The 12,604-nt window shown below is 38.9% G+C and overlaps 1 protein-coding gene across 3 annotated transcripts; it reads left to right on the top strand.

Moving 5' to 3' along the window:
• Window positions 1-206: 206 nt before the first annotated feature.
• LOC113057199 (gastrula zinc finger protein XlCGF57.1-like) lies at window positions 207-9,156 on the top strand. Of its 3 annotated transcripts, none has more exons than XM_026224395.1 (3): window positions 207-311; window positions 851-989; window positions 7,025-9,156. In XM_026224395.1, the coding sequence occupies exons 2-3, from the start codon at window positions 905-907 to the stop codon at window positions 8,620-8,622; spliced, it is 1,683 nt and encodes a 560-aa protein (XP_026080180.1). In that variant the 5' UTR covers window positions 207-311; window positions 851-904; the 3' UTR covers window positions 8,623-9,156. The 3 variants fall into 3 exon arrangements, with proteins under 3 accessions (XP_026080180.1, XP_026080187.1, XP_026080196.1); XM_026224402.1 differs by having other exon boundaries at window positions 256-311; window positions 855-989; XM_026224411.1 differs by lacking the exons at window positions 207-311; window positions 851-989 and adding an exon at window positions 1,521-1,604.
• Window positions 9,157-12,604: the final 3,448 nt, after the last annotated feature.

Consider the following 12,604-nt stretch of genomic DNA (forward strand, 5'->3'; position numbering starts at 1 on the left):
CGTGTTTGTGTGTGTGTGTGTGTGTGTGTGTGTGTGTGAGAGAGAGAGAGAGAGAGAGAGAGAGACTGACTGACTGACGAGAGACGGGCAGATATCGACAGCACTGGCTGCCCAAAGACCTTTTCAGCACATCTTTGGACAACATATATTTAACTAAATTAATAATAATAAAAAAATAATCTATGCAAATCTTTATGCATTTTAAGATTGTAGCGACAGCGCCTGATTATGACTTTTATTTTGGTTTGGTCGCATGACGTCACATAAATTCGCCCCGCTCCTGATTCTGTTGTGATTCTGGCATAAGAAAGGTTTGTGCTTTACAACGTATGTGGTTTTGGGAATTTAAGTCGTTTAATTGGGTACAATTGTTCAATTAACGTTATAGTTTTTAATTATTTATGTAGTTTTAAATAATTATTAAATACAACGTTGAGACATTTATATACCACTTAGGGACGAATCAACACACGAGTCTTTGTGCGTCTAATTTATCTCCGTGACTAACGTTATGTATATCGTGAATCAACACGAATTTAGTCACTTAAAAGTAATGACGGGAGAAATTCTCATTAATTGAACAAAATGTTTCGTAAAATGATTCAAAGTTTCGCAGCGCTCGAAAAACTGCACGTTGGCGACACCAGATGGTCAAAGCGTTGCAAATACAAAGGAAAAACAAAACGTGTGTAACGATTATAACTTTTTCAAACCAACTGCAAATGGTTTCAGAAAAGCCTAATCTACTAAATATAATCACAAATGCCAAATATACACAAGTAAACATCAAGTGCCTGTGCATACGTTGTATTATTTTATTATTTTGTAACTTATTAATTTTGATCTAAAGACAGGTAACCTCCCTGAGAAACAACTGAGATCAACTTGACATACTATTATAAAGATGGCGTTTATTAAAGAGGAGGTAGAAGACATGAAGATCGAGGAAGCAGTCCAAGTGAAACATGAAGATACAGAAGAACAAACAGGTTGGTTAAAAAAAATTATCAAAGTCATTTGATCCTATTATAAATGAAGAGCTCAAATTCTTTGCATCACATTGGTGGCTTGTAAACGTGTCTTTTTCTTGGGGCGGTGGGGTCAGGAGATTTATTTCAGAAAGTAGGATTAACTCACTGTCATATAAACTGCAAACTCTTGGTTAATTAACCTTAATCTTTCAGATTTCATTTTTGAAAACCATAACCAGATGGAAATTCAGTCAACACAGAGTTATTCGTGGTGAAAACACAAAAACATTCTTAACCGAGAATTCAAGAAACATTTATAAATGTATGAGCAAATTTGCACATAAAATTCACCTTGCCGAATACTGTTTTCCTGATTCACAAATGCACGGTAAACCTCAGATTTGAGAGTTAAATGCATGTTAATAAATTCAAACAGTTTGTAAATAGGGTGCACATACATGCTTATTCACATTAGCATAATTACAACTATCTGTATTATGTGTACAGGAATGTTCTGGCATCCTTGGATTCCCTTCTCAGGTTTGACTGTGGTATATTGCATGGATCAGGGGTGTCAAACTCTGTTCCTGGAGGGCCACAAGTAATCTTCAAGTCCTTGATTAGATCTTTCAGGTGTGTTTAATTAGAATTGGAGCAAAACTTTAAAGGAGTATGGCCATCCAAACCATAATCTTTCAGTTGACTGCTGGAGCACATAAGTAGTGCTCACATTGCTCCAGCATCAGCTGTTTCAGCTAGGGATGCATGATTACTATTATGCCATTTCCAATATTGCCTTTCATGCAGTGCAATGTAGCTGTATGTGAATGTAAACGAGCAGCAAAGTTGTGAAGTCGAAAGTGCATGATAAATAAAGTTGTCTTCCAAAATAAAGAATCAACACTTTACAGCCTAAACGAGTCATTAGTAATTCCAATCCCACTTCCATGACAGCTGCATGTCGAGGGGAAACACATTTGCATAATTCCTGCCTATGTTCTATTTTAGCCAGCAGCTAACAATTTGACCGCGCCCACAAACAACTGCTTCTAGTCTTGGGAGAAATTATAATTTTACAAATCATCATATTGCCGGCCCATGAGATCCACGATATTATAGTGTGTGCGTGTGTATGTTGGCGGGTGGGTGGGTTGGTGCAAGAGATAGACTTTTTCATAACTATTGTGGTGTTTTAAACCACATGAGCCTGAAAGAGAGAGAGAGCCTATGAAAGCACCAATAATTGAAATAAAATACTTATATACATAAATAAGGGCCTTTCGCACTGCTTTAGTTCCAGAACTAAATGTAAAGTACTAAAGTACTGGGAAGTCACAAAAAACCATTTCCCAGTACCATTTAAAGGGTTGCATTCGCACAGACAGTGTGTACTAGGGTGTGATGTAAGCTGGTCGACACCGATGTAATTGGTGCAAGGCGTTCAATGTTAACAAAGAACAATAACGTTAACAACAGGAGGATGGAGGACGCTGTGATCGGAGCTGTGTTTTTGTTGTGTCAGCATTTTAAATTATGACAGGTGAGGGCGTTTTCGAATGCAACTGGCCAATCAGTGTCCACTTACTTCACGAGTACAAGTTGTGCTGTTTAGACCCTGCTCTGGAGTAGTAGCTAATGGGCTAGGTGCACAAGATGGCGCCGGTGAGCTTCAGCAACGCGAGTGTGTGCATACTTATTTCCGGTCCTACGACGCTCGCATTTACTATAAGGGAAACTTACATACGAAACTCTCCTAGATGGATATAATTAATGTTTTTCAAATTTAACAGCGAATAGTTGTATATTAAAGACACAAGAAAACCTCCTCCCTACATTTTTGCGTCCCTCTGTGTGGAAATTCATCAAGCTACAATGCAGAGATTGCTTTATTATTCTGTTGATTATGCGGATCACCTTCAGCGTCAGGTTAATCAGTCCACATGAGATTTCTTCATTCAAACACAAACCACTCAAACATGCATACTTTACATTTTCGGAGAGCTGATTTTGTTCAATTGTTTGTTTAATTATAATCAAACTGTAAAGACAGAGAAAATCATTCACTTCTCTTAACTAGGGATTGGTTCCAAGAACCAGTATTTTTTTGGACTGGTAGGTAATTGGGCCAATAAAAGACTACCGATAAGCTTCAGGACAAACGATATTGTAATCGATACTTTATCGTTGTTTTGTTGTCTGTGACCCTGTGGCTCAGTGGTAGAGCATTGTGTTAGCAGCGCTAAAGGTTGTAGGCTCGATTCCCAGGGATTACGTTAAGTAAAAAATGTTAGCCTGAATGGACTATAAGTCGCTTTGGATAAAAGCATCTGCTAAATGCATAAATGTAAATATTATCTCTGTATATTTCAATGTTAATGACGAATTAGAAGCTTCTTATAATTTTCCTGTTTGCTTGATCTGCTTGTGATATCTATGTGCATGTGCAGTGTGTGTTTGCATGCGATCAGTAATGGTGGCAAGAACGAAACAAAATTAAGTTACAAAACTAAGCAACACCAGTGTCCGTTGCAATATATGCAGTTGTGTAATAGTGAACAAAGGAGGCACCACTAGTTATACAATGAAACATTTACTAACAAAACACAAAAATCTACCTGAAGCAATACGCTGTATTTAATGTCTCCGGCTCCAACTTTAACTCGCGAGACACATTTCACATGAATTGTTGATTCAGCGATAGTTGCACTTATGACACACTGCATCCACTCACGATGCCCCCGAGGCGGCGATGTCCGCTCCGAAAGCTCCAGAGTCGAGTCAGGTTCCGGTTGACCCTCCAGAGTCGAGTCAGGTTCCGGTTGACCCTCCAGAGTCGAGTCAGGTTCCGGTTGACCCTCCAGAGTCGAGTCAGGTTCCAGTTGACCCTCCAGAGTCGAGTCAGGTTCCAGTTGACCCTCCAGAGTCGAGTCAGGTTCCAGTGAATTCTCCAGAGTCGAGTCAGGTTCTTGGTGACCCCCCAGAGTCGAGTCAGGTTCCAGTGAACTCTCCAGAGTCGAGTCAGGTGTTTGTGGATCCTTCAGAGTCAGGGCTAGTCAGCGATGACCTTCCAGAGTCAGGGCTAGTTACCGCTGACAAGTCAAGTCAAGTCACCGGTGATCTTCATGAACAAAGGCAAGTCACCAAGAAACTTCATGAGCAGTGTTGGGTCAGCACTGATCTTCTGGAGTCCAGTATGTACACCATGGGATTGCCAGATTGTCGTCCTCCCATTGGTCTGACCACACGGTTGTGGTGGTCTTCTGCTCCGCCCTGGGGAGCGTTCGCCCTGACCACACGGTTGTGGTGGTCTTCTGCTCCGCCCTGGAGGGCTTCCGCCTTGACCACACGATTGTGGTGGTCTTCTGCTCTGCCCTGGGGACCAGGCCAAAAAAAATATTTAGTCACTCACATGAATGTTTTAGTACTACCTAAATGTCCAGACTGGGTGGTCATGAGAAAGTCTAAGTACAGCCTTTCGATAACCAGCAGGTAATACAATCTGATACTCTGGACTTAATCCAGCCTCTTTTGCATAAAGAGACAGCCACTCATGCTTTAAGACACCTTGGTCCCAGAAAAACCATACCCCATCGGAACTACCTCCTTCCCTTTTATTCTCCATGGCCTCAACACAGCGTGTTAGAGAAGGGTCAGACTTCTGGGCTCTACAAAGTTGTTTTCGCCCCATCGTCAAAGAAGATTCTTTCTCCAGAATCTCATTATCTGTATTACCCACACTGGAAAAAACAGATAACCTTAACTCAGGAGGGAGAATCTCAAGAAGCAAGAAAGGTGACATACAAATCAATCGCATCCTCATTTTTGCGTGCCTGTGCACGAGTGATAGCACATGCTGAAAATATTGAAGGGAATCGACTGCCAAGCTCCTCATCACAAACCTCTTCGCTACAATTGGGTGAGGAAAAACTTTAGCACCAGACAGGTAATTTCCCAAGATTAAATTTACGCCCTCTACAGGGAATCTGGAACGTACCCCCATTTTTACAGGAACTGAAACCAGATTAGAGATAAAAAACACAGTATGAAGAGGAATTTTAACACAATTCAATTTGATTCCATGAACTAATGCGCAAGTTCCAGTGTACGTCACTTCTGAAATAGTAATGCAGTGTTAACGATTGGGCTGACCCCGCATCCCTCAAAATAGAGATTGAATTCATAATACCATCCAGAGAAACTGACACACTCCGTTTAAAAACAAAGGGTGTAAATGCAGAACTGTCTGCATTTCTATTCTTCCAGGCTTTACAATCAACAATAAGATGATTTGGGTCTAAGCAATAAAAGCAAACTCTCTTGTTCTCAACACTCTTGCTATTTTCCTTACCCTCTACTGCAGAGCGCACCATAGGTTTCGTTGAGCAAGTGTATGTCAAAGGTTTCTGCACACCTGAAAACATTGAAGTACTATGATTCGGGCTAACAGCAGAAGAAAATAGTCTTATGTGTCAAAAATATTTATCCACCAACTCTGCAGCTTCTGAAAGGGACTTTACCTTTTGCTTATTTAGGTAAATAACTAAATTTTCTGAAAAACAATTTTTTAAATCCTCCATCAGAATCAGTTCTTGAAATTGCTCAAAAAGTAGTTGTTTTCTAAGCAGTGCACCACTTTTCTAACAGAGCTCTCTTATCGCATGCAAACTGCAAAAACTTTTGTTTAGCCGATTTAGTATAGTTACAAAACTTTTGCCTGTACACTTCAGGCACAAGTTCATAAACTCACAAAACGGCAGCGTTCACCAAATCATAATTAAGAGACTCCTCGATGGGCAAAGCAGAACATACTTCTTGAGCTTTACCAACTAAACTGGATTGTAACATTAACCCCCACATATCTTTCGGCCTATTAAGTTTAGCAGCAATACGCTTATGTGATGAAATAAGCATTGGCTTTTCTCGAAAAGGAGGAACACGCTTAATGTACTTACTGGGATCAAACAAATTAACAGCAGCAGACTGAATAGGTGAAGGCATGTTTGCATGCACTGGAATCACGACAGGTGGAATAGCTACCTGTTTAACCACCTGCTTAGGTGCAGAACTTAATACAGAAACCTTCAATATTTTTTCAATCTATATTAGATATAGATTTTTTTTACATTCATCAAACTGCTGTATAGTGGGTTTTGAAATCAATTATCCAACATCTAACTCCATTATTAATGTCCGTTACTGCTTTACACTTTAAATCAGCAAGACAAAAATAGGAGTAAATTTTACTCCCCAAGATGACAGAAAATGGTAACACTTAGACTTGTTCGTTACTCACAAAAATTAACGAGCGGTTTCTTCCACTTGTACTCAAAACAATTAAGAAAGAGAAATTCATTTGTAGTGTGGATTGTTGTGTTATAATCAGCAGTTTGAACTCCAATTCTAATGGCACTCATTTACTGCAGAGGATCCATTGGTGAGTAAGTGATGTAATGGTAAATTTATCCAAAAAGTATCTCCTCTTTCATGTACTTAGTCGATGTAGGAGCTAGCAAACATGCTGATTTTTATAGTTTAAATCAGTGGTTCCCAACCTTTTTCAACTCGCAGCCCACACAACTAAACACATATGTTTGCGTGGCCCACTGTAAAAAAATTAATTAACCCCACTATTGTTGGGTTAATAACTTAGTACTCAGAAGCTAGATTGTTAACTGTCTTTATCGAATGTACTGTCAATGAACAGAAAATAACTCTGTCTGGCACCGCTTGACACAACTGCAGTTGTTCTGTAGCATATGTAGCAAAAATATCTAAGATAAATTGGCAGTTTATTCTTAAACCAATCAGCGAGCTCAAATAGTGGAAGCTATTGTTATTTAATTATATATATGAAATGATGTTATTATGTTATGACTTAGACATGTTTGCATATTTGAACAATATTTTAATAGTAATTGGTGGCCCACCAGCAAAACCATCGTGACCCGCTAGGGGGCCTCGGCCCACAGGTTGAAAACCATTGGTTTAACTGTTTTGCTGTTTTACTGTGCCATTAAACTGAACTTAACTTGTATTTTTAATTTTTGATCTAGGCCTGTTAGTGCTGAAAGAGGAGGGTCAAGAACTGAATGAAACAGAAGAGAAAGATGAGAAGCATCTTGATTTTATGATTGGAGGAAAATCCCCACATACTAAAGATACTTCCTCAAGAGAAAGAGCTCAAAAGAAGGCAACTAGGAGTTATTTCACCTGCGTTCAGTGTGGTAAGAGTTTCAATCAACATGGAAACCTTGAAGTACACATGAGAATTCACAATGAAGAGAGCTCTTTCACCTGCCAACAGTGTGAAAAGAGTTTTACTGAGAAAGGAAATCTCAAAAGCCATATGAGAATTCACTCTGGAAAGAGAGAGAAGCCTTTCACATGTGGACTGTGTGGAAAAAGCTTCATACGAGAACTAAACCTTAGATATCACATGAACAATCACACAGGAGAGAAGCCGTTCACATGTGATCAGTGTGAAAAGAGTTTCACACGTAAAATAGGTCTTAATAGCCACATGAGAATTCATTCAAGAAAATTTTTTTTTAAATGTAACCAGTGTGGAATGAGTTTCCCAGACATGGATCATCTTAAAAGGCATGTAATAATTCACTCTGGAGAGAGGCCTTTCACATGCAAGCAGTGTGGAAAGGGTTTCAAATTCAATAGAAACCTTAAGACGCACATGAGAATTCACACCGGAGAGAAGCCTTTCATGTGCCATTACTGTGGAAAGTGTTTCGGTCATAATGTAAGCCTTAAGACTCACTTAAGACTTCACACGGGAGAGAAGCCTTACACATGCTCTTTGTGCAGTAAGAGTTTCACATACAAATCAACCCTCAATGCCCACATGAGAACTCACACTGGAGAGTGCCCTTTCACATGCAAACTGTGTGGGAAGAGCTTCTCACAAAAAGGAAATCTACAGACTCACATGAGAATTCATACTGGGGAGAAGCCGTTCTTGTGTGGTCAGTGTGGAAAGAATTTCAGATGTAAAGTAACGCTTATTTACCATATGAGGATTCATTCAAGAGAGAACAGTTTTAAATGTCAGCAGTGTGGAACAAAGTTTACAGACAGTAAACACCTTAAAGATCATGTAATAACTCACATCGGAGAGAAGATTTTCATTTGCCATCACTGTGGGAAGTGTTTCAAACTTAAAGGAAACCTGAAGACTCACATGAGACTTCACACGGGAGAAAAGCCATTCACATGCAAACAGTGTGGAAAGAGTTTCAGACATAATGTAAGCCTCCAGACTCACACAAGACTTCACACTGGAGAAAAGCCATTCTCATGTTTTGAGTGTGAGGACAGTTTCACATACCAAAGAGATCTGAAGCGCCATTTACAAACTCATTCTGTAGAGAAACTGCAGTCTGACAAGAAGTTCACAAAAAAGAGCCATTTAAAATATCCCCTGCCCATTCACCCTGGAAGAAGGCGACTTAATTGTGATCAGTGTAATAAAACATTTCTTTTGCCATCTCTCTTAAAGATACACCTGAAAAGTCATGCAGATTTAAGACCCTATTTGTGTTTCTTGTGTGGAAAGAGTTTTAAATGGCTCCGAAATTTTAAATGGCACCAGAAAATACGTGTCTGTATGAAATCAAGGCTTTTTTCTGCTCAAAAATGATTCCTTTCCTGTCGTTTCAAATGTTGATCAGCTATGGTAGGCCACTGTAAAAAATTAAAAAGTTGAGTTATCTTAAAATAATAAGGTAATTTGCTGCAAAGCAATTTTGAGTTTACTTAACTTCTGTAATTAAAGTTTTGCAAAATCATTGTAGAAAGTTGATTGAAACTGCTAGCTTAAGTTAGGTATACCTTCCTCAGTAAGTACATCTGACTAGACATCCTGAGTTTGTTTAAAGTTAAAAAGGGGGTTAAGTGAACTTTAAGAAATGAGAAGGGAAAACTCCAGATCCCCATCTTCATCCCTTTTGTGTAAGTATCTTCTGGGTCTGTGTCCTGGAGCAAAAAAAACAAAACAACAAAGACAGAATCAAAATCCATTTTTTAATTAATTTAATTATGCTTGACAACAAAGAGTTTTTTATATTGTTTGGTCATTTTACATCGTGTTTGCTTGGATATAACACTTTTTTTTAATTTGTGCTGTCACTGAGAATGATTCAACTTGGATTATTCAATAAATACATTTTTCACACGCTTTGTCTTATAGAACAGTCAGCAGATTAGTTTCGGACACCAGACAAAATTGTTTTCTCTTTACAGCACCATACAGCATTCATTTATTTGTACATAATTTATACATACATATTATGTACAACAACAACACTCATCTACTGATGGTTGTATTTGAAGGTGCAATAATTTGCAAGAAAGTAGTGAGTTAAGCGTTGAAATGTCAATCCTTGTTCTAATTTCCATCACCTCTCTTTCTTCATCTTTCTAACCATGCTGAACACCCTCTCTGATGATGCATTGCTGTGTGGCACACACAAAAGTGCCTTCATTAAATGCCGCAGCCTTGTGCTTTTCTGACCCTATGTGTGTAATTAAATCCATTCGGACACCATGTTCAATGGAGAAGTCTGATCTACAAAATTTGAAGGCAGCATATCCCTTCCCATTCGAGCTGTCCTGGATGAATGTGAAATCTTTTTTCCATTCAGTTAGGAATTTGCAGGCATATTTTCTCTTTTTATTCGCCATGTCTCTTCTTTCTTCCTTTTCCCCTTCTTCTTCTGCTTCTTTTTCCGTTCTGAATTTGAGCTTGACTTCGAGGTGTAACCTTTATTATTGTTCAGTCTGAAACAGTGCCCAGTGACGGATGGTGTAGCAATATTGTTGTCTGGATGGAAATCGGGAGAAAGGCAGAGGCTGTGAAATTCGGGATTCTCCCGGAAAAAATCGGGAGGGTTGGCATGTATGCTTCAGGAAGTTTCATGACTTTTCCCTCATGAACAAAGGTAGACCTTTGAGAGCTGTAGCTTTTCTTTGAGCAAGCACATCAGAAGCCTGAATGACACAGAAATGCATGTTATATTAAACCAAAAGCTTAGGGCTTACCTTTAAAGGAACACTTCACTTTTTTGGAAATGGGCTCATTCTCCAACTCCCCCAGAGTTAATAGGTTCAGTTTTACCATTTTTGAATCCATTCAGCCGATCTCCAGGGCTGGGCATATCCTTTTTAGCATAGTTTAGCATAGATCATTGAACCTGATTAGACCATTAGCATCGCATTCAAAAATGACCAAAGACTTTCAATGTTTTTCCTATTTAAAACTTGACTCTTCTGTAGTTACATCGTGTATGAACACTAGCGGAAGTTGAAAAGTTACAATTTTCAAGGCTAGGATATGGCTAGGAGCTATACTCTCATTCTGGTGTAATAGTCAAGGAACTGTGCTGCCGTAATATGGCCGCACCAGGCGAATTGATATCACGCAGCACCTGTAGAAATGGTCCCCAGCTTGGAAGACATGCTCCCTGTACAAGCAAGAGGGTCTGGCTGTTTTCAAGCGAAGCGCTGCATTGTATCACTGCGCCTGCTGGCCAATGGTATGGCAGCACAGTTACTTGATTATTACGCTGGAATGAGAGTATAGTTCCTTGCCATATCGGCCTATAAAGTCTTAACTTTTCATCTTCCGCCGGTCTTAGCACACGATGTAACTACAGAGGAGTCAAGTTTTAACTATGAAAAATATAAAAACACTTTGGTTATTTTTGAACGCAATGCTACTGGTCTAATCAGATTCAATGATCTGTGCTAAGCAGTGCTAAAAGTGCTATCGCCAGACCCGGAGATCAGCTGAATGAATTAAGAAAAAACAGTAAAACTCAACTTTTTATCTCTGGAAGAGTTGGAGAATGAGTGTTCAAGGGCAACTAGTATGCTCATTCACTGGTTACTAATTTTACAATGTTTACATGATTTGACACAAAATGATTACTTTATTTGCTAAATTATTACTTTATCAAGTTGGTCTAGGAGGATCTTCATTTCATCTCCATAGGCTCCACCATGTGATCGGTACAACATAATCATCTTTGACAAAAAGGTACTCTTCAGGTTGGTTTGTGTAATTCTGTAAAAATCAGCACAGACCTTAACACACACACACACGGTGAACCATAAGAATTAAGACTACACAAGTTAATTAATCTTTAAATAAACAAATAATCTCAAATACATAAACTCACCTGATCTTCCAAAAACAATGCTGGCCATTGTTTTAGGACATCAGCCACAAGAGGTTCATCATCAACTATCTCCTTCCTTCTCAGAGAGAACGTCAGATCCATTTTGGAGTCAACAACTGCCATGTTGAAATGTTTCTTCTTCATTTCCTCCTGTAGTGCATCTTTTTCCTTTTGTAAGGAATAATATGTCTGCCCTACTTGGTTGTCTGGGAGGAAGTTTATTTAACATCTTTTTGATATAAACGTCTAGAGTCATTGTTCACCCTTTTTTTGGTTCACAGTGACTTCAGAGCAACCTGCGTTTCGTAGTTTCTGACGGTAGTTTCCAACCTTATATTTGATGCTCATAGTCCAGCTGTGATAACCTATTCCTGAGCCTGGGTCCTTTAGACATGGATACTTTTCAATCAGTGCAGCAGACACAGACTCCAACTCTTGATTGTTTGGGTAAGCTTTGAATGAAAAAATGGGAATCGGGAAAGGAGATGGCCACTGAGAATTTTCACTCTGTCTACAGACACAAAGGGAAAACTCTGGTTTGAGCTATCAGATGGAGAGGACATACTGGCAGTGTCTAAAGAGGAAATCGAGGTCTCTGGTTCTGAGTCTTCAAGTACTTTCTGGAGTATCTTGAGCACTGCTCTTTCTGGTGGAAGGTCTGTTATACTGGTCAAGTTACAGAGTTAATTTCCGAACTCAGGATCCTCAAACTGAATCAGAAAATCATCCTTGATTTCAAGCTTTTCTTGAAGAATTGTTTTCAATTGTTCAACTGAAGTGAGATTTTCCAAAATATTCAGCCTCCCAATATTATCAGTGGCCAATACGAAACGGAGCCGCATATTCTGTAAAACAAAATTCTGATTAAAAATAACTAAAGTACATTAAGTATATGACAAAGCGTAATATGTGGTAACATGTAAAAATACTTAAAACGGGGTAGTTCTTAAAAATAAAAACTTTTATAATTTGCTAAACCTAGGCAAGTCACATGAAGGGATAGTTCACCAAAAATGAAAATTATATCATTAATTACTCACCCTCATGATGTTTCAAAGCCCCTAAGACCTTTGTTCGCCTTCGGAACAAAAATTAAGATTTCTTTTAATATATAAATCCGAGAGCTCTCTAACTCTGCATAGACAGCAAGGGTCCTACCATATATTCAAGGTCCAGAAAGGTACCAAGAACACTGACAAAATAGTCCACGTGACATCAGCGGCTCAACTGTAATTTTATGAAGCTACAAGGATTATTTGTGTTTGCAAAAAAACCACTTTATTCAAAAATTCATCTCACCCACGTCACCATGGTGACATTATGGAGAGTACCAACAAAAAGTGTTTTCATAGCTTCATAAAATTACGGTTGAACCACTGATGTGACATGGAATATTTTGATGCAGTCTTCTGCAGTTCTTCCAATGTACATGTTCTTAAAGTT

The sequence above is a fragment of the Carassius auratus genome, chromosome 4 (assembly GCF_003368295.1).
Source record: "Carassius auratus strain Wakin chromosome 4, ASM336829v1, whole genome shotgun sequence".
In the NCBI taxonomy this organism is placed as follows: domain Eukaryota; kingdom Metazoa; phylum Chordata; class Actinopteri; order Cypriniformes; family Cyprinidae; genus Carassius; species Carassius auratus.

What these genes read in the sequence shown, in the direction of transcription:
- LOC113057199 (XM_026224395.1), top strand. Translation starts at nt 905, where the DNA reads ATGGCGTTTATTAAAGAGGAGGTAGAAGACATGAAGATCGAGGAAGCA. An exon ending in AGATACAGAAGAACAAACAG is followed by an intron (nt 990 to 7,024) that starts GTTGGTTAAAAA and finishes TTTTTGATCTAG; the next exon opens with GCCTGTTAGTGCTGAAAGAG.